The 25,768-nt window shown below is 40.5% G+C and overlaps 2 protein-coding genes across 2 annotated transcripts in view; one reads left to right on the top strand and one right to left on the bottom strand.

Annotated features, from left to right (window-relative positions):
* Positions 1 to 2,185: 2,185 nt before the first annotated feature.
* LOC118830366 (zinc finger protein OZF-like) lies at positions 2,186 to 23,684 on the bottom strand. Its single transcript, XM_036737311.1, has 3 exons — positions 23,454 to 23,684; positions 5,392 to 5,504; positions 2,186 to 4,546 (listed from the first exon to the last, which is right to left on the bottom strand). The coding sequence occupies exon 3, from the start codon at positions 4,360 to 4,362 to the stop codon at positions 2,902 to 2,904; it is 1,461 nt and encodes a 486-aa protein (XP_036593206.1). The 5' UTR covers positions 4,363 to 4,546; positions 5,392 to 5,504; positions 23,454 to 23,684; the 3' UTR covers positions 2,186 to 2,901.
* Positions 5,730 to 25,768, top strand: part of LOC118833536 (zinc finger protein 135-like) — an 87,159-nt gene continuing 67,120 nt past the window's right edge. The window contains exons 1-3 of the mRNA XM_036740901.1: positions 5,730 to 5,741; positions 23,374 to 23,556; positions 23,659 to 23,838. Of these exons, the coding sequence (XP_036596796.1) occupies positions 5,730 to 5,741; positions 23,374 to 23,556; positions 23,659 to 23,838 (375 nt within the window). The remainder of the gene's footprint in view (positions 5,742 to 23,373; positions 23,557 to 23,658; positions 23,839 to 25,768) is intronic.

Genomic DNA, 25,768 nt, shown 5'->3' with positions numbered 1-25,768 from the left:
AACCTACATTGGATTACATGCCATCTTGGGGAAGAGGGGAGGGGAGAGGAGAGGAAGAGAAAATCTGGAACCCAAAACTTGTGGAACTGAGTATTGTAAACTAAAAATAAAAAATAAATTTATTTCTTTTTAAAAAAAGGAATAAAGCCAATTTCATATAATAAATATGTAGTCAAGCAAGACAAAAAATAATCTACTTCATGCCCAGCTGTGGCCCATTACTGCTGCTGAGCCCACTTTCCTTAGGGAGATGTTTAGTGTATTAATTGCCCTCTCATCCAACTTCCGATTACTGTTCAGTTTTTTGTATGTCTGTCCCATGTTGCTCTTCTCTAGAACATTTACTTCTTTGTGATATATTATCCCCTTGTCAGACAGGTAAAAGCAGAATGCACAAACTATGCTTTGAAAAAGCACACTCAAATATTTCATCACCATTAAATAACTAACTAGAAAAATTGCCCACAGCAGGATTTTTCTCTGCAACACATTCCACAAAGAACCCTGTAAATGGCTCACACAAGAGTTAAGAGGTCAGGTCAATCATTACTCAGAAATTCTCTTGTAGGTTGGGGACTATAAAAGATCTAGGCATCCATCTTTGGGAAAACTGGGGGTGAGCTAATCTTTTTCCTGGGCAATGAGAAAAATTGCAATAATGTTGGCATGAATTATCCTTTTCTGATAGGGAGCCCTGTATAGTGAACAGAATAGACCTAGAGTCAGAAAGAACTGGGTTCTAATCCTACCTTATATCCTTACCAGGTAGGTGATCCTAGAAAAATCATTTAACCTGTCTGAGCCTGTTTTCTCATCTGTAAAATGAGAATAATCCACCTGCCTCACAGGGAAATGAAATGTGTGTCAGGCAACCACTACTATGTGTTAGGCACTGTGCTAAGCACCAGAGATACAAAGAAAGGCAAAAAGTTCCTGCCTTTAAGTTCATAATCTAAAACGGGAAAGAACACATAGACAACTACGTACAAACAAGCTATATACAGGATAAAGAGGAAATAATTAACAGAGGGAAGACACAATTAAGGATTGGTAAAGGCTTCCTGAAGGTCGAATTTTAGCTGGAAACTTGAAGGAAGCCAGGAAAGAGAGATGGAGAGAGGGAATGGAGGGAGAAGGAGGGGACAGAGAGACAGAGACAGACAGAGAAAGAGAACGAGCGAGCATTCCATGTATCGGGGACAGCCAATACCTGAAAAATACGATGAAGTGTCTTTTTCAAGGACCAGCAGGGAGGTCAGTGTCACTGGGTCAGAGTACATTGTGGTGTAAGGTATAAGAAGATTGGAAAGGTAAGGGGAAGAATAGGTTATAAAGGGCTCTGAATGCAGGGGATTTTATATTTGATCCTAGAGGTGGGAGGAGGCCATTGGAGTTTACCGAGTAGGGGGATAACATAGCTGGACCTATGCTTTGGGAAAATCATCTTGACACCTGAGTGAAGGATGAACTGGAGTAGGGAAAGACAAACCAGCAGGCATGAGGAAATAAGAATCCACTCCCTCCTTACCTCCTCCTCTTAGAGTCACTTGTTTCCTTCAAGAGTCAGCACCAGCTTCTACATAAAACCATTCCTGACATCCCACTCCCCTCCAGCTCCTAGGACCTTCCCCAAATTGCCTTGTATTTATCTTGTTTATACTTATTTGTGCACTTCCCAATTGAATGTAAGCTCCTCGACAGGCATGGACTGTTTCTTTATAACCTCCAGTGCCTCTTCAGAATGCCTAGCACACAGTAGGTGCTTAACAAATGCCTGTTGATTGATGTTATTAAAGACTTTCTCCCAGGTCCACACCAATTCACTAAGTAATAATAATAATAAAAATAATAGCTAGTATTTATATAGCACTTTGAAGTTTGCAAAGCACTTTACGAATATCTCATTTTATCTTCACAACTCTGGGAGGTGGGTGCAGTTGTTACCCCTTTGACAGACAGGAAGTTGAGGCAAACAGAGGTGACATGCCTAGGATCCTCCAGTTAGGAAATGCCTGAGGCTGGATTTGAACTCAGGTCTTCCTGACTCCAGATCCAGCATTCAATCTACAATATCTGGCTGCTTCTAAACATAATAATGTGTGACTGAAAAGGGTAAAACCTCCTTCTCTGCACATGAATATAAGGATTAAAAAAAAAGGAAGATATCTAAAAATTACAACAGAGATGAAATGAAGAAATACATTTAATTACTTCTTAAGAGTTTGGGAACTTAAAATGTTTAAAATATTTTAAAGCATATTGTTTGGGTAAGGCTGCACAGCTTAAATGAAGAACTTTAAAATACATAATAGGGTGAAAATTTATAATGATACATGTGGGAGTTGGAATAGAGAGCTATATTTTGAAAATAAGTCAAGATACTTGCTGTGTATAGTTCAATTCATGCAAAGGGTACCACATTGCCACCTACTGGCAGGCAATATATTCAACATTCTAGGAGGCAAAAATAGTCCTAAGAGAGTGGAAATTACTAAATAAAATTTACTACTTGGAAGATTTGTCATAAGTTGTCTCTCTAGAATAACTACTTGGAGCTTAATAAAGCTGGATAAAGTACTGTATAAAGACTTGAACACAATAATTTTATTTACACAGTGCCTCAAGTGTTAATTCTAAGACACCGAATAAGAGGCTTTCCATAAACAACATAGTCATAGTTTCCGGTATGAGTTTTCTAGCATAAGAACTCAAAATGAAAGCTTTCTCAGCTTCTCTGCAAATGAACATATTATGTTCCCTACAAATGAAGGTATTCTCACATCCTCTGCATTCACAGGTATTCCTTCTAGTATGAAATCTGATGTTTAATACAGTATCCCTTCATGGTGAAAACTTCCCCTATTCACAGGATCATAGGGTTGGAACAACTTCCAAAGTCATCTATTCCCCCCTGTATTTTGCTTCCCAAGGCAACCCATTCCACTTTGTGGACTCTTTGTTTTTTGATGTGTGAATTCGCTGATGTCTAATGAGGACTGAGTTCTGGCTGAAGGATTTCCCACACTCATTACACTCATATGGTTTTTCTCCTGTGTGACTTCTCTGGTGGCGAATGAGGCCTGAACTCTGGACAAAGGCTTTCCCACATTCATTACATTTGTAGGGCTTTTCACCTGTGTGTATTCTCTGATGTTTATTAAGGCTTGAACCCTGACTGAAAGCTTTCCCACATTCATTACACCTATATGGTTTTTCTCCAGTATGAACTCTCTGGTGTCTAATGAGGGATGAATTCAGAATGAAAGCTTTTCCGCATTCACCACATTCATAGGGTTTCTCTCCAGTGTGAATTTTTTGATGTTGAATAAGATTTGAGGCATCACTAAAGGATTTTCCACATGTATTACATGCATAGGGTTTCTCTCCAGTATGAACTCTTTGGTGCTGAATGAAGTTTGATGGATCATTGAAGGTTTTCCCACATTCATTACATTTATAGGGTTTTTCTCCTGTGTGAATTCTCTGGTGTTTAATGAGCCTTGAACTCTCACTGAAGGCTTTCTCACATTCATTACACTCATAGGGCTTCTCTCCTGTGTGAATTTTTTGATGCTGAATAAGATTTGAGGCATCACTAAAGGATTTACCACATGTATTACATGCATAGGGCTTCTCTCCAGTATGAACTCTCTGGTGCTGAATAAAGTTTGATGGATCATTGAAGGTTTTCCCACATTCATTACATTCGTAGGGTTTCTCTCCTGTGTGAATTCTCTGGTGTTTAATGAGCCTTGAACTCTCACTGAAGGCTTTCTCACATTCATTACACTCATAGGGTTTCTCTCCTGTGTGAATTCTCTGATGTCTAATGAGGTTATAGCTTTGACTGAAGGTTTTCCCACATTCAGTGCACTCATAGAGATTTTCTCCAGTATGAGTTTGTTTATGTCTATTAAGCAAAGCCTTTCTGGTATAGTGTTTACCACATTCATAGCACTCATAGGGTTTCTCTGTAGAATGAATTCTCTGACGACCAGTGGTTGTAGACTTTTGACTGTTGTACTCACGGGTATCCTCTACAGTACGAACTCCCTGTACTTCACTGAGAGTAGAGCTTTGCCTGAATGCTTTCTGATATCCAATAGATTTACAAGATTTCTCTACCATAAGATCTTTCTGGTACTTAACTGGATCTGAATTTGGTTTGAATATTTGACTTATTTTATCGTACTCCTGCAATGTCACTCCTGAAGAAACTTTGATATATCTGACAGGATTTGAGCCCAGACCAACATTTCTCACAAATTCATTATGTTCCTGGCTGGTCACCCTTGTGTAGGGTATATGGTGGATCATTGTCACTGATCTGAAACCTCTCTTCTGGTGAAGTAATTTTCCCATTCTCTTCCCTGAAGTAGACCAACAGTTTTCCTTTGATATGCCCTCATGTTCACTGGCTTCTCAAATTCTGATCCTTGGGAATTATCCCTTGTAGGGCTTTCTAATATTGAGCAGCAGAACCCCATCTCATCAGAAATTTCCTCTTTTGGAGACAATTTCTTATTCTTAGTCCTGGTTTCACAGTCTGAAACAATGAATACAAAATGCAGACGTATTAACTTCCTGTGATAAAACTAGTGGTCACATCTAGCTATGATCAAGGTGCTAAGAGCACTTGTGGACATGATCAAGCTTATGGGATGTTAACTGAAAAGGACATTCAGGAATGGTTCATCACACCATTCTATTTGGAACCATGGGACTGATTTTCTTGATATGCTTTTGGCCTAGTAATCCTGTGCTATGCCTCTCAAATCTTTCTGGCTTATTTAGAATTTAGGATTAGTGTGAGTAAAAACTTCCTAATAACCAGACCAATCCACAAAATGAAACTGGATACACCAGGAGGTCACTGGGTCCCTTTGCTAGAGATCTTCAAGCTAAGCCTAGCTGACAGCTTGTTCAGGATTCCTATATATGTATGGGTTGAACTCAATGGCCTCCAGGGTCCCTTCCAACTGGGTGATTCTGTGATTCATATTATTAGACTAGGATCATACACAGGCCTGTCCTGTGGAGATATTTTGATCATCACTCTGTCATTTAACATGCAAAAAAATATTCTTCATACTAGTTCCTGTCATCTACAAATCTGATGGGTATAACGTTATTTAAGTCACTGATAAAAATATGAAAGAGCATAGGGCCAATGACTGATGTCTAAGTCACTCCACCAGAAACATGCTTCCAAGCTAACCATTAATGACCATTTTTGGGCTCTGGTCATTCAACCAGCTTTGAATACACGTAACAGTACTCTTCTCTAGTCTACATCTCTTTACAATGTCTACCAGGATAGAATAAAAAATTCTATCAAATGCACTGCTGAAATCCAAGTATGCAATTGTCTATAGGTTCCCCTTCACTCACCTGAGCAAAAGTCTCTCCTCAGGATCTCTTTCTCCTTAGCTTCCTGAATGGACTTTACCCATGGTTCTTCCCCTCCAGCCAGGAGATCACATCAGGCTTGGTCACTGGAAATCCTGCTTGTGGGGAAGAAAATAGAGATTGTTGGTTTATACTAGGTCCATAGAACTGTCCTAAACTCAGACCCAACCCCTATATCCCTAACGGGTAAGGTAGGAAAAGAAAGGCAATGGCCAGAGAAACTAGGATAGACAAGCCAACAGGAGGACTGCTGCACCTGCTCACAACTGTTCTCAGGCTTGTGTCCTAGAGAGCTGGTGGAACAGGAGATAACTGGTAACATGAGTATCAAGGTAATACTAGTGCAAACATTTTCTTCCCTCTAAGAGCGTAAAAAATGACCACCTCTGGAGACAAAGGGAAGATTTAAATTCAGGGAGATTTAAGGAAGCTGTCCATTTCCAACTCTGTCCAGTAGACTAGGCCTATAATCTAAGAACAGAGAGCAGAAATGTCTCATCTATTAAACTGAGCTAATATTACTAACAAACTCACAAGATTATTGCAAGGAAAGTATTCTATAAACATTAACCTACGATAGAAATGGGAGTTTTTATTATTATTTCACTGTCATTATTAATAAATTCCTTGCCTCAACCCAGATGGGATTAAGAATTGCTGATACCTGAAACTGACTGCAAACCCACCTGAGCCTTTCAGACACCTCTTCGAATGACTAGGGCAGGTAAATGTCATGATGCTCAGATCTGAGCTCCTCAAGAGAGGGCTCACCCAGCGAAATCATGTTCCTATAATTCTCCAGTATCAGATTTCTGTAGAGGCCCCTCTGAGCAGGGCCCAGAAGAACCTACCCTTCCTGTGTAAGGTTTATAGCCACATCTGTGAAGCTCACCAAGATCTGGGGGGAAAAAAGTTTCAAACCATAGTCACAGTGGCAGTCCAACTCACTGGGGTTTGGGGAAACGGGAAGAACTACCACCCTTTGGTGGGAGAGGAATGAAAAGGTACTTTTGGGTATGGTGTGTGTGTTTGTGTGTGTGTGTGTGTGTGTGTGTGTGTGACTGTAAAAGACAAGAGAGACAATATGCTAGTGATGACATGAGTGTTTATATATTTTATGAACATAAAGCAACTGTACATATTGGTGTGAGCCCCCTCCTGAAGAGGTAGCTAAGTGATAGAATAAACTTTAGAAGAGGACAGGAATTTAAAACAGGATCCTCACCTACCCCAAATAGGAACAAAGAATAGGATTAACAGTTCCTTTCAATTTTATACTCCTTTCACAATTTTCCCAGGTCTTGTATCTGCAAACACTATACATGTGTATGAAAAACCTGACTCAACTAAACCCATGTTTGCCCAGTGTAGAGAATAATAGATTGTGGGAAGGGGAAGTAAGGGAAGGAAAATGACATTAGGAGAATATGAAGTCTTCGGTTTGTTTGAAAGAACTGGGAATATTTAGCCTGGAGAAAAGAATCCTTAAGGGGGACCTTGTCAGCAGTCTTCCAATAAAGTATAATATCTATGAATGATAATATCCACAGGTTGTTGTGAGCCTGATAATTTATGTAAAATGCTTAAGCTATAAATCACTATATTGCTTGACAGTAGTTATTATTACTGTAGCCGTTAATAAGTTTTTGAAGGGTTGTCTTACAGAAGGATTAGATATATTCTCTTTATGAGAACCAAATGAGATAACATGTGTAAAGTGTTTTGCAAACCTTAAAGCACCACATAAGTGGGGTATGGGGTAACAGACGAAGTGAAACAGATCTGAAGGCTGAGCCAGAAATGGACAAAAATTAGTATTTTAAAAAACGAGGAAAAAGCTAGAATCATCAACTAATCAAGTATTTATTAAGCACCTACTGTGCCTATGGTAGTGGGAAATACAAGAACAAAGGATAAAATCATTCCTACTCACAAGGACCTTACATTCTAATGGAGGAGATGACATATAGATACAAATAGATATAGTATAAATGTAAACATATACAAAGTCCTTAAATACATAGGAGGAAAGGCATTATCAGTTAGGGGGGTCAGAAAAGTTTTCAAGCATCTTAAAGAAAAGGTGGGCTCTACAAAGCAGAGGTTAGGGAGGTACTACATTCTGAAGAAAGACCAGAACCAAGACACTAGGATAAGCAATAAGAGTGTTGTTTGCAAGGAATGGAGAAAAGGACAGTTTGACTTAATCACAGAGTGTGGGAAGGAGGAGCATTGTCCAGTGTGGCTGGCAAGATAACTTGAAGCCAGGTTGTATAGGGCTCTAAAAGCTAATAAGAGGAGCTTATATTTTATTTAGAGGTAATAGGAAATCACTAGAGTTAGCTGAGTAGGGAAATCACATGGTGAAGTTTGTGCTTGAGGAAAACTACTTTGGCAGCCATGTGTAGGATGGAATGGAGTAGTGACAGATTAGAGGCAGGGAGACCAACTGAAGGCTACTGCAGTAATCTAAGTGAGCAAAGAATGGGTCAGATATGAGAGACAGATCATGAAGTTCTGTAGAAGTGGCAAGATTTGTCAACTGACTGTACATGTAAGATAATGAGGAGTTGAGGATAATGATCTGAGATACTAGAAGGTTGCCTTTGACTGAAATAGGGACGTTTCAAAGAGAGGAAGGTTTTAGAGAAAAGATAAGTTCCGTTGTCTCTAGGATATTCAGTTTGAAATGTCCAATGAACAATTGGTAAGGTAGGACTGGCATTCTGAGGACAGAATGGGACCAGATACATAGAGAGTTGCTCAAGGGGTCTGATGTGAGAGATACTGTAAAGGTATAAAAAGGGAGATTTGGCAACTGACTGGATACAAGGGTGAGGAAGGGTGAATTTATGATAAAGCCAAGAATATAAACTTGGGAGAAATTGCTAATTTTTGACATTAACTCTGGGAAAAAATACAAGAGATTATTAAAGGTATGGCGATCACCAACCATCCTTTCATTAAGAATGTATCATGATACTGGTTAAAAAAACAGAAAAGTATATAATTGTAACATACTAAATAAAAAAGACCCAGAAGAAACTAAACACAATAGTTCAGTATTTGATAAGGCCAAGAACACAAACTACTAGGGGAAAGAATCCTTATTTGATAAAAAGTATCTGGGGAAATGTAAAAGGAGTTTGGCAGAAATTAAATTTAGACAAAGTATTTACATCATATGCTATAAGGTCAAAATAGATACGTGACCTAATATAAAAGATTACATCATCAAAAATTAGAGGAGAAGAGAAGATGATACTTCTCAGATCTATGGTTAGGAGAATTCCTAACCAAACAAGACATACAGATGATAAAAAAAAAAACCCTGGATAGTTTCAATATAACATAAAATTTAAAATCTTATGCACAAGCAGAATCAGTGCAGCTAAAATAAGACCTTGGGTAACTGGGGGAAAAAAATCTTTGTATCAAATATTCCTGCCAAAAGTCTCACAAATAAATAAAACCAAAAGCCACTGCCCAATAGATTGAGTAGGTTGAAGAATATGAAATTTTCAAAAGAAAAACTACAAATTATCAACAACTATAAGGAAACATGCTCCAAATGACTAATATTAAGAAAAATGCAAAATAAAACAACTTTGAAGTTTTGCCTCATGCCCATCAAATTGGAAAATATGATGAACACATGCTTTGGTCCCCTACTGATCACTCCCTTATTCCCACTCTTCTTGACCTTATCCCACCAAAAGCTGCCCACCCTTTCCACTGTGTTCTCTGGAATTCCTGTTTCACAGGTAACAAACTTGCTTTCCTGTTAAACTTTTCCTTTTCTTGATCCTTTCATATCCTTGCACCCACTGAGATCTAGCTCCCTCCTGATGATCCAGCTTTTCTGGCCAGCCCTAGTTGTTTTTTCATTTATACCCACAACTCACTTATCATGGTGAATAATTGAAACTGGAATACTCCCTGCTCTCTATTGCCACTTCCAGGTTCTCCCTCTACCACTATCACTCAATAACTTCCCTTACCTTTAGATTGATACAATCCATATTTTTCACCTAATCAAGATGCTGGTAGCTATTGGCTACCAATCTCAAAGACACTCCTTTCTTCAAAGAGTTCACAATCTTTCCTCTCCAGCTCCTACCCTCATAAATAAAAATTGCTACCTCTTCAAATGCCTTAATCTCCTGGTTCCTCAACTTTCTTATTTATCATGACCTACTCCTCCACCCCATCTCAGCTACACACAATCATACATTTGATCTTGCCATCATCCATAAATATACTATTCCACATTCATGAACTCAGAAATTACTTTACCTTATCACAGTCTGTTGTCTTCCACCTCTCCCTCAGCCTTGCAGCCCCAAAATCTGATCTTCATCTTCACCATGACTGCCAATCATTCCAGCCCTCAATTCTTTTCCAGGCCATCACAACCCGTACTGGCTACACTCTCTCCCCTTCCCTATCTTGACCCCTGGGTGAACCATTTCTTTTTTTTTTCTTTTTTATTTATTTTTTTAAAATAAGATTTTTTATTTTTAGTTTACAAAACTCAGTTCCACATGATTTTGAGTTCCAGATTTTCTTGCCCCCACTCCCCCTCTCCCCAAGATGGCATGGAATCTGATATATCTTCTACATATAACTTCACATTGAACTTATTTACACAATAGTCAAGTTGTAAAGAAGAATTATGACCAATGGAATGAATCATGAGAAAGAAGAAACAACCCCACCCCACCCCCCTGCCCCCCCCAACCCCCGCCAAAAAAAAAAAACAAATAAAAAAAATGGAGAGCAAAGAGTTTGCCTCAATCTGTATTCAGACTCCATAGTTCTTTCTCTGGATGTAGATAGCTCTCTCTATCATAAGTCCCCTTTGGAGTTGTCTTTGAACCTTGTATGGCTAAGAAGAGCCAAGTCTATCAAAGTTAGTCATCACAGAATCACTTTATCTGTGGCTGTGTATAATGTCCTCCTAGTTCTGCTCCGCTCACTCAGCATTATATTGTACAGGTTTTTCCAGGTTATTATGAAGTCCGTATCTTCCCCATTTCTTATAGCACAATAGTATTCCATCACATTCATATACCACAACTTGTTCAGCCATTCCCCAATTGATGGGCATCCCCTTGATTTCCAATTCTTTGCTACCACAAAAAGAGCCGCTATAAATATTTTTATGTGATCTCTTTGGGATACAACCCTAGAAGTGGTATCAAAGGGTATGAACATTTTTATAGCCCTTTGGGCATAGTTCCAAATTGCTCTCCAGAATGGCTGGATCAGTTCACAACTCCACCAGCAATGTAAAAATGTTCCAATTTTCCCACATCCTCTCCAGCATTTATCATTTTCCTGTTTTCTCATTTTAGCCAATCTGACAGGAGAGATATGGTATCTAAGAGTTGTTTTGATTTGCATTTCTCTAATCAGTAGTGATTTAGAGCATTTTTTCATATGCCTATAGATATCTTTAATTTCTTCCTCTGAAAACTGACTGTTCATATCCCTTGACCATTTCTCAATTGGGGAATGACTTGTATTCCTATAAATCTGACTCAGTTCCCTGCATATTTTAGAGATGAGGCCTTTATCAGAGACACTAGTTGTAAAGCTTTTGTCTGGGTGAACCATTTCTACTCTAAATTATTTTCTCCCTGTTTCTTACCTATTTTTCCTATTAAAAATGTTACCCTGCCATGCCTCAACCCTGGATTACTCCGACTATCCACTGCCTTTGATCCTACACATGTGCTGCTGAATAAAGCTAGAGAAAATCACGCAACTGGCTTTTCCAAACCTCAAATTTTATCCCTCTTCAAACTTCTCATAGTTCCCTGTAAGCAGAATGGCCTTTGTTTTCTTTAAGTGACTCAGTTTATCTCATTGAGCCTTGCTGGGTGCTTGGTGAGGTAGGGCTAACTCCAGGGAGGGCCTATGTTGGATTAAAGTAAGCTTGTCAACCCCTTCACCTTGCTTCCCTTGGTTAAGCAGATCGAAAGAACCTGTGCTTCCCCAGGTGCCAGCAGAAGCTGTGGGTGGGTCTTACATCCCCACAGAAGCTGCTAGCCGGACTGTTAAAAATAGCTTCCACTGGAGCCAGAGACAGCTACAGCCGAAGCTGAAGCAGGAGCTGCCAGTAGCAGAGCTGACCTACGTGTGGATCGAAGAGTGTTGAGCAAGGACTTGAGGCCAGTGGGTAATCTTTTTACCATAGAGGGGAAGCATGTATATGATTTTGCTTTATACCATCATGCTTCTCTGTGGCCTCCTGGTTACTCTTGTGAGGCAGACTTATTGGGCCTGGAGGCTTTTGATCCAAATATCAAAATGGGGATGCTGGTTTGTGGGTCTGTTACTCTGGAGCTTAAATACATGCTTTAATTCTTCTGCCTCCTACCTTGAGAATTCCTTATATCCTGCGGTTCCGAACCTTTCAGACATATATATGATTCTCTTTGAAATTATAAATTCTGCCCTCATATTACACTCCCCCTCTTCCCACCCCCTCAATTGAGAACCTTGCCTCTGATTTCACAGGAAAAAAAAAATGAGACCATTCACTGAGAGTGCTCTCTTCTCATTTTCACCAATTTCTCTTCCTTCTTCCCTGTTTCACACAAAGAGGTGTCTCTTCTCCCTAACAAGGGAAATCTCTCTACAGGCATAAGCAATCCCATTCCATCCCATCTTCTCCAATAGAATGCCCTTTATATCATCTCTCACTAATCTTCACACTCTCCCTGTCTAGTGGACTGCTTCTCTCTCCGGCTAAATTCCTGGAGAAGATTGTCTGCAATGCATGCCTCTGCTTCCTTTTCTCTCACCTCCTTCTTAATTCTTTGCAATCTAGCTTCTAATATCATTATTCAACTGATACTACTCTCTCCAAAGTTACCAGTGATCTCAATTAACAAACCTAATGTTCTTTTCTCAGTCCTCACCCTTCTTTACCTCTCTGCAGTCTTTGACACTGAGGATCACCCTGTCTTCCTGTATGCTCTCTCCTTTCTAGGTTTTTGTCATACTCCTTTCTCCTGGTTCTCCTCCTACTTGTCTGACTGCTCCTTCTTAGTCACCTGTGCTGGATCTTCATCCAGGACACAACCACTAACTATGGGTAACCCCTAAGGCTCTATCCTAGGCCTTCTTCTCCTTTGAAACTATCATACTTGGTGATCTCATCAGCTCTAATGGATTCAATCATCATTTATATACAGATGATTCTCAGATCTATTTATCCAGCCCCTAACCTCTTTGCTGAGGTCTAGTCTCACATCTCCAACTGCCCATTGGACATCGCAAATTGATATCTTAAACTCAATATGTCCAAAACTGAACTCATTATCTTTCTCCACAAACCTTCCTTTTTTCCTACCTGTGGTAGTAAAAAGAATGTTTTTTCACTTTTATTGTGAAGGGTACTGCTCTTCCCAGTCACCAGGCATGAAACCTAGGTGTCATCTTCAACTCCTCACTCTCTCTCTCACCTCCCAAATCCAATTAGTTGCCAAGTCCTACCATTTCTACCTCATAACATCTCTCATGTATGCCCTCTTCTCTCCTCTAACTGCCATCACCCTAATGCAGGCCCTTATCATATTATGCCTGACTACAATGCAAGCCTGCAAAAGTCTCTCCTGGTTCAAATCCATCCTCCACTCAGCTTTCAAATAGATCTTCCTAAAACACAAGTCTGACCATGTTATCACCTTATTCAATCACCTCCAGGGACTCCCTATTACCTCCAGGATCAAATATAAAATCCTCTGCTTGTTATTAAAGCTCTCCATAATTTGTCCTATTCCTACCTTCCCAGGTTTCTGTTACCTTACATTCCTCCCCCTCCAAGCGCAACACACTCTGTGATCCTCTTTGCTGTAACTAGAATGAAACATTCCAGTTATTTTGACTTGCTATCCCCATATCTGAAACTCTCTCCCTCCTCACTCATCTCCCACTCCTGGCTTCCCAGACTTCCTTCAAGTCTCACCTAAATTTCTACCTTCCTGAAGAAGCCTTTCCCAATCTCCTTTAATGCTAGTGCCTTCCTTCTGTGATTATCTCCACTTTGTCCTGTACCTATCTTGTTTGTGCATAGTTGTTTGCATGCTAGCTAGCTCCACAATTTGATTCTAAGTTCTTCAAGAACAGAGACTATCTTTTACCTTTCCTTGTATTCCCGAGATTAACACAAAGCCTGACACATAGTAGGCACTTAATAAATGCTTATTGACTACTGACTGACATTTTGGAGAGAATGTGGAGAATTATTAAAATTCTGTTGTTAGAGCTGTCAGTTAGTTTAACTATTCTGAAGAACAATTTGTAGTTATGTGAGAAAATCACAAAACTCTTCATACTCTTTGATTCAGCAATCCCACTAATGGGCATACATCACAAGGATGTCAAGGCAGAAGGAAAGTTCCCATATGTACCAAAATATTCATGGCAACACTTTTTGTAATAGCAAAAAACTAGAAACAAGGTATGTACCCAGCGACTGGGAAACGGGTGAACAAACTGGATTATTACTGAACTATAAGAAATGACAAATACTAGGAATTCAAAGAAACATGGGAGGATTCACACTGAAGTGATGCAGAGTGAAGAAAACAGAACCACGAGAAGAGAAGACTTTGGGAGAAAATGATTATTGTTTTCAAATATCCAGAGCTGTCACATGGAAGAATTGAACTTACTTTGCCTTGGCCCAAAGTGCAGAACTAGGACAGTGCTCTACACATAACTGGTACTTAATAAGTATTTACTGAATTGAATAACAAGTGGAAGTTACAGAGAGGTACCCTTAATCTCTCTGTGCCTTATTTCCTCATCTATAAAATGAGGGGACTGGATTAGATGACCTCTAAAGTCACTTTAAGTTTTATATTTATAAACCTATGATAAAACGATATATTTAGGCTTGATATTAAGGAAAAATTTCCTAATGATTAGAGCTGTACAAAAATACAATGAGCTGCCTTAGTAGGTAATGATGTCCCTGTCACTGAGGGGCTTTAAACAAAGGCTAGACAATCATTTTAGATTTTAGAGGGGGTTCATGCTTCCAGATTCCTTCTGGCTAGATCCATGTCCTTTTCTACTATGAAGTTCTGTGTATAGAAGAAGCCCAAAGGAAAAGGCTCAGGGGGAAGGGTATTTGGTAGTCCTCAATCCCAAGATTTCTTTGAGTTCCAGGGGAACAAAATTGGGTTTCAGGTCTCAAGAACATCAGCATACCATAAAAAAAAAAATTTCTGCCTGAGAGAAGAAACTAAAGCCACCCTAGAAATCCAATAGTGAAAAGATCTCTAAATAGCTCACTTGGGACCTGGATGACAGCAGCTCAGCTGTCATCACCTAGTCTCCTTGGTTCCCCTCCAGGGTTTGACAGGAACAAACTTTTTTAGGGGAAGAAAAGGAACCATGAGTAAAAAAGCTCTGCCCTCGCTCTGCCCAACCATCTTACCCTGGAATTCTACAAGTGTCCCCATTAGATTCCTGGAACTCTCTACGCCCCACTTTGTTAAATTGTATACTACAGAGTGGGTGCCAACTGAGCATAGGCAGACTGTACAACTTCCCCACATCATGAGGGTTAGTGGGATAAAGGCTGCCTAGAACATGCTCTGTTATATTCTAAGAGCCCTATTTTATGTGTCAAAGACAACTTAGAGATAGAACTTACATGGAATATTAGAGGGAAAATGAGCATACTAGTTTACGTAAGAATAAAGGTTAGTTCTGCAGAGAAAAAAGAGCAATAAAGTTGGAGAGGTAACTGGGGGATCTTGAATCTATAGTTAAAAAAAAAAAAAGTTTTATCCTGTAGATCACAAAAAAAGTTTGGAGTTGAAAAGCACCGCAAAAGCCATCCAGTCTTGTCCATACTTGAACATGAATCCCTCTTAAAACAAACCCGACCAGTGGTTATCAAACTACTTTTGGCGGCATAACCCTTCACTTTAATAAAGGAGGCAGGGGAGGGCTGGGGGAACTAAAAGACTTTGGTGAAAACTGCGTGAAATCTTTTCAAGTGATTTTTATTCTTTCCAATTAAAAAATTTTGTAAACCCCATTATTCTGTGCAACAACTTCAGTCCCAGTCTAACAATCTCACAACTTCCAGGTCCAGCTGTGCTGCTTACCAGCTACATGACTTGGGGCAAATTCTTTTATTTCTTTACGCCTTGGTTTCCTCATCCATTAAATGAGGACAATAAGTTTTTCTTCCACTTAGTTCACAGAGTTGTTGTGGACTAAGTACTTTGTTGATCTTAAAGCATTATATAACTGTGAACTGCTGTCATCAAAGATGTGGTTGGTCGCTATTTTTTTCCTTTGACAACAAATATTCGCTCCAATACCTCACGTTGTAAGATAAAGTGAAAAACTTCCTAACAATTGGCATATTTCGCTCGTTAATTTTTTAAAAATTTATTTTCTGGAACTACAAAACTACTAATGTAATATCAGAATCATCAGATGTAGATCCAAATTGGAAAGAGCTAGGTGGTACAAGGGGTGGAGCACTGGGTTGGGAATCAGGAACATCTGAGTTCAAATCCAGCTTCAGACACTTACTAATTGTGTGACCCTGGGCAAGTCATGTAATCCCTATATGGCTCAGTTCCTCGTCTGTAAAATGTGGACACACTGGAGAAAGAAATGGCAAACGGCTCCAGTATGTTTGCCAAGAAAACCCCATGGACTTGGGGTCACAAAGAGTCAGACACAACTGAACAACAATATTATCATAGTATTGCATTTATTTTCTATTTGGGAGTCGATTCCTTGATGTTCATTTCATTGGTAAACTCTTGGTTATTTACTCTCCTAACTCTTCAAACTTTCCAGTTTTACCAATTATCCACACCGAACACTGGTACAGAAAAAAATCCTGACTAAATGTAGATAATGATTATTTTACATGCACTGACTACAGAACACATTACTGGATCCTTTCAGTGATTGATTCTAGACGACTAGGAAGCCACCAGTCACATGATCAATTTCAACCAATCCCTAATAGTTTTTTGCTGAACTGAATTATAACTAACACATAATTATAAAATGATAAATTTTAATTATAAATTATAAAACAATTATAACTAACACAAAAAGCAAAATGGATGAGTTTGCCACACACACCAGTCCACCAAGCCACTTTCCTTCATAGAACCCTGCATTAGAGAACCCCAGGTTTCCAATGAATGGAGTTTGAGAAATGGTAGTGCAGGCGATGATTTCTTATTTTATTCCCCCAAACAACCCCAAAGCTTTCTTTCTCTCTTCCCTATTCCCCACCCCCAAGCCTCCATTATCAACAAATGACCTACTCTCTTCCTTCACTGAGATGATTGAGGTCATCAAGGTGAACTTCTCAGTTTCCCTCTTACATTCCCCAGAACTGCTTCTACATAATCACCTATTTTTCCCTGCTTCTCTCCAGTTACAGAAATGGTATGATTACCGCTCCTCACTAAAGCCAATCCTTTTACCTGAGCCCTCTTTCCCATTCCCTCCTACCTCCTCCTTGTTCTAATAATCATCCCTTCTCTCATGTATCTTCAATCTCCCTCTCCACAGAATCATAATCTTGTATCTCTTTCCATCTGCCTTTTAATATGGTCCCGTCTCTGGAATAGAAAAAGCCTTTCCTTCAACCTTTCCATCCCATCCACCTACCATCCAATTTTCTCTCCTTCATTTCTAAACCATTTGAAGAAGGAAGCACCCAATATAAACAACATTTCCCTTGTACCCAATGCCTCTTCAACTCCATGCAATCTGGCTTTGGGTCCCATTCTCCAACGAAACTACTCTCTCAGAGGTCACCAATATATCAACAAACCCAACGATCTTTTTTCAGTCTTCATCTTCTTTGAACTCTGCTGCTTATGACACGGTCGATCATTCCCTTCTCCCGGAAACTCTCTTTCCTTCCTGGGCTAGACAACATACTAACTTGGATCTCCTCCTACTTCTCTAACAACTCATGCTATCTCTGTCCTCTCCCCAGCCTTTTATTTAAAGTGGATGTCCTAGAAGACTCTATGCTTAGCCTGTGCTCTAAAACACAGCTCAGGCTATTTCTACCTCAGTGATCCCAAACAAGTCACTTCACCTCTTTCAGACTCAGTTTTCTCAAATGTAAAATGAGGACAAGAGTAATAATTAGCTTAGGATTATTGTGAAGATCAAATGAGATAATTACAAAATTTCTTTGCAAATCTTGGTGTGTCAGTCATTATTTCATTATTGTTGTTCATTCTCTCCCTGACAATTTCACTCATTCCCATAGCAGCACAGTACATACTGGAAATTTTGCTAGATTTGGAGTCAAGCAGGAGAAATCTCATTTTGAATTCTGCCTCTGAAACTTAATATCTGTGCAATCCTGTGCAAGTCACTTAACTTCTCCTAGACTCTCTTCACCTATAGACTTATTTCCATGGATTTATGACCTCCTCGATGTGGATACTCCTTTGGGAGGTACAGGTTACAATCCATCCATGCCTTCTCATCTGTGTAATTCTCATGCATATCCTTCTACAAATCCTCCACTGGAAGTCCACCTAACCTGCAAAGGGACCTCCAGACCCTGTGTAGATAGATAACAATGGGGCTTGCAAGCCCTTCATTGCTTTCACCCTTTGGCCCGTCCACTTTTTTTTTTCCAGTCATACATCTCTAGATATCCTGAATGCCACTTCTTTTGCATGATTCTGTGTTAGCAACAGGTTGCTCCCTGCTTGTGCCTACCACGAACCTTTCCAATGATGTTTTGGTGGTGATCCATACCTTTAACCATTCAGAAACAGTAGAATTTTATGACCTGCAGTATAATGAAGTTGAAAAAATGGTCCTTTTTTTCAGGAAGAATCTTTACTCGAAGACAAGAACTATCTTTTGATTTTTGGGCACTTAACAGGGTACAGAGTAAGCATTTAATACATGTTTAATGAATGACTGAATCTTGGGATCATGAAAAGGACTGCACAATTTCCAAAAGAAAATCTGGCCTGCTTTCCTCCTCCAATTAAATTCTGAGCCCAGTTCATTATCTATTGGCAGTATCTATCCAATATGTATGTACTGACAGGCCATTCTATAGATTATTTATCTAATTATGTATAGTGTCTGGACAACAGGCATTCTTTATCTACTCGATTTTTTTCAAATGTGGATAATTAAGTCAAAATCTTTTGATTGTGGATCTAATTTAGGTGACTCTGTAATAGTCTGGGTATTGATGTGCTCCATAAGAAACACAGGATGGGTATCATCATCTATGGAGAACTCTTCTTCCATTTGGATGCTGAGATAGATATCTTTTTTCATTAAATTTTATTTTTTCAATTAACAAGCTATTAAGGAAAAAAAAGAAAAACAAAATCCTTGTAATAAATATTGGACTGGACATCTTCCATGACCATGTCAAACCCCCTGAACAAGCAAACATTTCCCCAGTTTAAGTCTCACTTAGTATTAATAATCAGAGGATCATTAAACAAAATTATTTATGTTCCAGCAACCTTTTTTCATTTGTAAAATGGGGTAATAAAGCTTATAGTTAATTACCACACAGTATTATGTTTGGTATCATATGACAATGTACACAAGCATTTCACAAACCCTAAGTCATTATATGATCATCAGTTACAATTCTTATTCAATTTTCACCTCTCTGCAGACCACTCCCAAAAACCAGACAACTAACAAAATAATATTCCAAAAGCACAGATCTGACTGTGACTTCCCTGATCAATGAACACCAGGAGCTCATTATTACCTCTAGAATCAAATATGAACTCCTCTGTTTGACATTTAAAGCAGCAACCCACCTTTCCTCCCTTACTGAACGGTTACTCCCTTTTAACATATGCTAAGGTCCAGTAAAACCTGCCCTTTTGTTGTTCCTCATTCATAATGCTCCACCTCCCATCTTCATGCCCCCAATGCATGGAATATTCTCCCTCCTCATTTTTGCCTCTTAGAAGCCTTAGCCTCCTTCAGAGCTCAGCTCAAACTCCACTTCCTAGATCAGGCATTCCCTGGTACCTCCAGCTATTAGTACCCACCCACCCCTCAAATTTTATTTATTTCGTATAGATGCAAGAATAGGAGGCAAGGTGGTGTGGTGATTAGAGAGCTGGACTTGGAAATCAGGGAAATCTGGGTTCAAAACCCACCTCAGACATTTACTAGCTGTGTGTAACCATGGACAAGTCACTTAAGCTCTCTCAGTTTTCCTGTAGGTTAAATGAAGATAATAATAGCACCTACTTTACTGATCTGTTGTTAAGATTAAATGAGATAATATAGGTAAAGTACCTTGCAACCTTAAAGTGCTATATACAACACCTTTTGTTAGCAAAGAACTGGAAACAAGGTAGATGCCCACTGACTGGGGAATGTCAAAAACAAATTGTAATACATGAAATATTGTTGTGCTGTTAAAAAAAAAAAAAAAGGAACATGAATACAGAAAAGCAGGGACTACCACAAATTGATCCAAAATGAAAGCAGAGCCAAGAAAACAACAGACATGACTACAACTATGTAAATATTAAGAAAAAGCACAACAGAATCGACAATGAATGTTACAAAATTACAAAGAACAAGCCAGTGCAGAGGAAGAGATACTCCCACTCTTTTGCAGAGATAGGGTCCACAGGAGAGAAACACCAAATATATTGCCAGATTTTTTTTTTAAATGTATTGATTGAGTTTGCTGATTGGTGTCTTCCTCTTTTTCTTTTAAAAAAAATCTTTGTTACATAGAATGGCTTCTGGGGGAAATGGAACAGGAAACAGGTGACATAAGAACAAAATATATCAATAAAATTTATTTTTTAAAATAAGAAAATTAATATTGTGAAATTGTAAAGAACAAACTTGAGCTCAAAGAGATGTAAGAACATACCTCCCTCCCCACTCATTTACAGAAGTTGGAGGTTCACAAGTGAGGAACACTGCATATAAAGTCAGATTTTTTTCCCCTGTATTGATCAATTTGGATAACTTTTTTCTATTCTTTTTATTTTAAAAATTCTGTTATTAGGGATTGCTTGGGGGAGGGGAAGATTCAGGGGGAAATATAGACCACATAAAAACAAAAGATATTAAAAATAAAAGTGCCATATAATTGTCAGCTATTGTTGTTTGTCCTTCCTTCTAGAAGAGGACCATGAAAATGCAGATGATGATTACATAAATATTGTCTCCCCCTCTGCCACAGAACGGAAGCTTCTTGAAGGCAAGAGCTGTTTTATTTTTATCTTTGTATCCCAAGGACTTAGTATAGTGTCAGGCACATAGTAGGTGCTTAATAAAAGCTTGTGGATAGAGCCACATTGCCAATTCTGGTCTCACTTAACAGGAGCCCAGAATTTTTAGTTTAGAGGGACTTTAGAGACCTCCTAGTCCAAGCTATGCCTGAACAACAAGAATCCCCTTTATCACACATCCAGCAAATGAGAGTCTTTGTATGAAGACTTCCAATGAAGGTACTACCTCCCAAAGCAGCCTATCCTAATTTTGGATAGTTTAAACAGATACTTTTTGCCTTTTACATCAAACTAAAATCTGCTTCTCCCTAACTTTTCTCTCCCAGATCCTTTGCTCCACCTTCTGGTTGCCATGCAGAAAGTCCAATTCCTCTTCCATTTAATGGCTGTTCAAATACTTACTTGAAGCCAGTTTTCATATGTCCCCTGAAGTTGCTTATTATCCGGCTTAACCATCCTATCCTCTCAGCTCCTTCAATCACTCACAGTAGCACTACATAATAGCTAGCGCTTACTTTTGTTGTTCAGTCGTGTCTGACTCTTCGCGACCCCATTTGGGGTTTTCTTGGCAAAAATACTGAAGCGGCTTGCCATTTCCTTCTCCGGCTCATTTTACTGATGAGGAAACTGAGGCAAAAAAGGGTTAAGTGCAGGGTCTCACAGCTAATAAGTGTATGAGTTCACATTTGAACTCAGGTCCTCCTGACTCCAGGCTCACACACACACTCTATTCGCTGTGATACCTAGCGGCCCAACATTTATATAACACTCCATATATTTATCTATATATTTCTATAGCGCTCTAGCATTTATATAGCACTTACAAGTTTGCAAAATGTTTTACAAATATCATGTCATTTGACCGTTGAGGAGGATCCCATAGCCCTGGGAGGTAATTGCCATTATACTCTCCATTTTAGAGAGAAGGAAACTGAGGTAGGCAGAGGTTAAGTGACTTGCCCAGAGTCACAAAGGTAGGAAGTATCCGAGATGGGATTTGAAGGCAGAATCTTTTCTTCCTGTCTAGCATTCTATTCACTAGGTCAACTTTTATTTTTAAAAAAAAAATTGATTAAAGGGATCATCCCTTGACTAACCTCTTAAAGAGGCCTATTCACTGAATGGGCTTTACCTCACTCTGAGGACATGAAAAGGCCTTAGCCTAAAAGGGGCAGGGGTCTCTCACTGCATCCTGAGCCATCTCTAGTCGTCCTGGTGAATATCAGGCCACTGGACCCAGATGGCTCTGGAAGAGAAAGTGAGGCTGGTGACCTTGCACAGCCCTCCCTCACCCAAATCAAAGTCAACTGCAAGTCATGTCATCATCTCCCTGATGTCATGGTCCTCTTCAAGAACAAAGGACAAACACAACAACAAGAAAAACAAGGTCACCTAGCCTTTCTTTTGTTGTTATATCTAGTGTATGCTCCCACTCAGCTGAACAACTTTGCCATCTACATAAACTGAGCTCTTTCCTCTCTATAGCCATACTGTCCTCTACGCCTGAAATATATTCCCTGACTCTTCCCCCCTTACTACCCTTTAAAGCCCAGTTTAATTTAACAAACACTTATTAAGTGGAGACTATGCGCAAGGCCCCTGGATTACAAAGACTAAAGTCTCCGCTCTCATGGAGCTAACTCTCTATGGAGGTGCTAAGAGAAATAAATGGATGATATAAGGCAACATGAGATAGGAAAGAACATTAACAACTGTGCTGGGGTCTCCCCAGGGCTTAAGCACAAAGCCTGGCCCGTAGTAGGTACTTAATAATTGATTGATTAATGGGAGGATACAGTAAAGTAAAAAGGAAGAGATGGTATCTGAAATGAGTCTTGAAAGAAAATATGGATTCGGAGAGCCAGGATGGAGAAGGGGGTGCATTCCAGGCACGTGGACATTTTGAATGTCCAGTTCAGGGCTAGGTAAAGTACATAATGGGGGAATAATATGAAATAAGCCTGAAGAGGTAGGCTGGAACTAGATTGTGGAGTGCCTTTAAAGCCAGGCTGAGGAGTTTGTATCTTATAGGCAAAGAGATGCCACCGAAGGCTTCTGAATGCAGGAATGGCAAGATGAGCTCTGTGGCCTTGCGGTGACTTTTGGCAACTCTTACCATTTTGGCAGCATTCATGGCATAATGAATTGATGAGGAGGGGAACCTGAGAAAGGGAGATCTTTAATTAGGAGTCTAATAATGGTCCAGACAATCAACAAGCATATATTGAGCACCAACTACATACCTGGCAAGGTGCTAGGAACTGAGAATAGAAAGAAGTCAAACAGTCCCTGCCCAGGCGGAGCTCACATTCAACGGGGGAGACAACATTTACATATGTAGGTACATATATGGCGCTGGGAGGAGAAGGAATAGGAAAGGCCTTTTACAGAAAGAGGGTCTAGAAGAGGATCGGGAATTCTAGGAGGGGCAGGGAGGTGAGTGAGTATATTTCAGCCCCGGCGAGTTGCCGGGGCAAAGGGGGGGGTAGATGGAAATGCCGTGCTGTGGATGAGGCACACTGAGTCAGGCTGTGTGAGTGGAAGAGGACTCCTCCACGAAGCCTTCCCAGATGTCCAGCGCTAAAGCCCCACTTCCCCCCTCACCCTGCCCCGTCTCGGGAATACTCGGCCCTGGGTGTTTAACCCCAGCCTAAGACGCGCTCCTTGCCCCTCCCCCCATCAGCATGGAGCTCCCTGCGAGCAAGGCCCGGAGACCCCGTGGGCAGAGGCACTCCTTGACCTGCCCCGCCCGCCCAGACTCACCCACTGCCTGCGAGTCTACACGCGGGGAATCACAACAACCCAGTGCGGCCTGGAAGTGACGATACAGCCCTCCTGGAGGGGCCTCGCTTTGTCCCGGGCCGAGGCGAGCGGAGGAAGGAGCCTCTGCCCCACCCCACCCCTGTGCCAGGGGAATGAGCTGTAAGCGAGGGGGCCACCGAGACTGTGACTCCTCCTGGAGGCCTAGAGCGGCCCGAGGCCCGCCGAGGGCCCGGATTGGGCGGCTCCCGAGGGCGGGGTACGGGGCGGCACTTCCGGCCGGGGAGGGCGACCTCGGGAGGAGTGCCGGAGGTCCAGATCCGTGGGGCTCAGCGGTGCGGTGTTCGGCCGTGGAGTCTGCCCCTCCTGTGCCGCCCGGGAACGGCGGGTGAGTCCAGCCCGTGCCCGGAGGCCTTGGAGTGAGATGGCCCCCGGAGCGGAAGGCGAGCCCGAGCGGGGTGGGAGAGCGTCTGGGGAGGGAACCCCAGGGGAAACGCGCACGATACCCGAAACCCCGGCTGTGGCCTAATCCCTTGGGCCGTGGCGACGCGACCGGCCCCGCCCGCCGTCTCCCTTCAGCCAGTGGATTCCTCTGGAGCTTGCAGTCCTCCAGCCCCTCGTATCTTCGCGCTATTTAGCCTCCCCTCCCCATCTTGCAACCCAAATGCACGACTTTCCATTCATCCTTAAATTTCAGGTTCTTTTTGGGACGAGGGTCTGGCCTGTCAGGTTGTGTTTGGCTCCAGCGTGTTAGCGCTGTAATTTATCAGCAGACGTGATGAGCCTGTCATCATCTATTCCTTTCTCCAAATTAGACAGCATAAGGCCAAGCACAGATACCTGGGGCATCCCACCAGAGACCTTCCAAGTTGGGATCAAACTACTCCCAACTATTCCCCTAGTTTTGAATGCACCCAGTTGTACCATCGTCTTATCTGGCAAGCATCTTTTCATTTTGTTCACAGGGATAGCTTGAAAAACTTTTAATGATGCTTTCCCTGAAATCTTTTTAAGTCTGTGGCATGCTTTGATCTGCCAGTCTAATAACCGTTCAGAAAAGGAAATGTTAGCCTCTTAGTGAAGCCATCCATGCAGGTTCTTTGTTGTCACCATTTCCTTCCTAGCAGTTAAATAACCATCCATTAAGTAATGTAGTCTGTATTTTCCCCAAGAGTTTCTCCCACTTGTTCAATAGATGTTTTTTTCCTCTGCAATTGAGATATATTATTTCTTTCACTTCTAACTTTTTTCCCGTTTAGTTGCTAGTAATATCAGTATTTATCGCTAACATTTATATATCAATTTAACGTTTGCAAAGTGCTTTATTATCACCATATTTTATGGCTGAGGCAACAGGCAGATTGTAAAGTGACTTACAGATAGTAAGTACGGATAGTAAGCATTTTATAAGGCCCTTTAAGATTTAAAAAGTTCTTTATGTTATCTCCATCCTTTTATGTTTGAGGAAATTAAGTCAGAAGTTAAGTGACTTGCAGATCATGACACATTTTGATAGCATTTTATATATGCATTTCTATAGCACTTTAAGGTTTGCAAAGTGGTTTACATGTTATCTCCATCCTTTTACAGTTAAGGAAACTGAGGAAGATGGAGGTTAAGTGACACACAGTTGAGTGTCTGAGGCAATATTTGAACTCAGGTCTCCCTGACTCCTAATCTAGCCCTCTCTCCACTACCCACCTATGAACTGGTGTGAGTTGGAAACTGAACTCACTTTTTCTATTCTGTCATCCAATTTTTCCAACAGGATTTATTGACTTTTCCACTAAAGTTCTATTTTGACACTCCATCATTTCATGGATGTGACCCGGGGTTCTAATGAACTAAAAGCTTTGGCAGGTTATATTAAGCATGAAAGATTTCAACTACCTCCCTCATGATGGACACATCTATGTAGGTTCGGAAGGAGTAATCACTTGGTTAACTCTGCATAGAAATAGCATGCTGTAGTGCAGTGATTTTAAACTCAAATAGAAACAAATGCCTGCCTGCAGCATATCGACTTAGAAAACCACAATTAACATTACCTATGTTTTATTGTATGTATTTTTACTTATTTTGTTAAACGTTTCCCAATTATATTTTAATCTGGTTTCTGCTGCACTCGGGTTTGACCCCTCTGATGCTAGACTCAGAGTCAAGAAGATCTGAGTTCAAATATAGCCTCAGACACTTAAAGGCTGTATGATTCTGGTCAGGTCACTTAACCTCTCTGGACCTCAGTTTCCTCAACTGTATAATAAGATGGTTTGACACAGTAAACTATAAATTCTCTTCCAGCTCTCAATCTGTGAGCC

The sequence above is a fragment of the Trichosurus vulpecula genome, chromosome 1 (assembly GCF_011100635.1).
Source record: "Trichosurus vulpecula isolate mTriVul1 chromosome 1, mTriVul1.pri, whole genome shotgun sequence".
NCBI lineage: Eukaryota > Metazoa > Chordata > Mammalia > Diprotodontia > Phalangeridae > Trichosurus > Trichosurus vulpecula.
The sequence above is the reverse complement of the archived record's forward strand: the minus strand, read 5'-3'. Positions and strand labels throughout refer to the sequence as shown.

Coding starts and splice junctions, on each gene's coding strand:
- LOC118830366 (XM_036737311.1), bottom strand. CDS start 4,362: ATGGGAAAATTACTTCACCAGAAGAGAGGTTTCAGATCAGTGACAATG.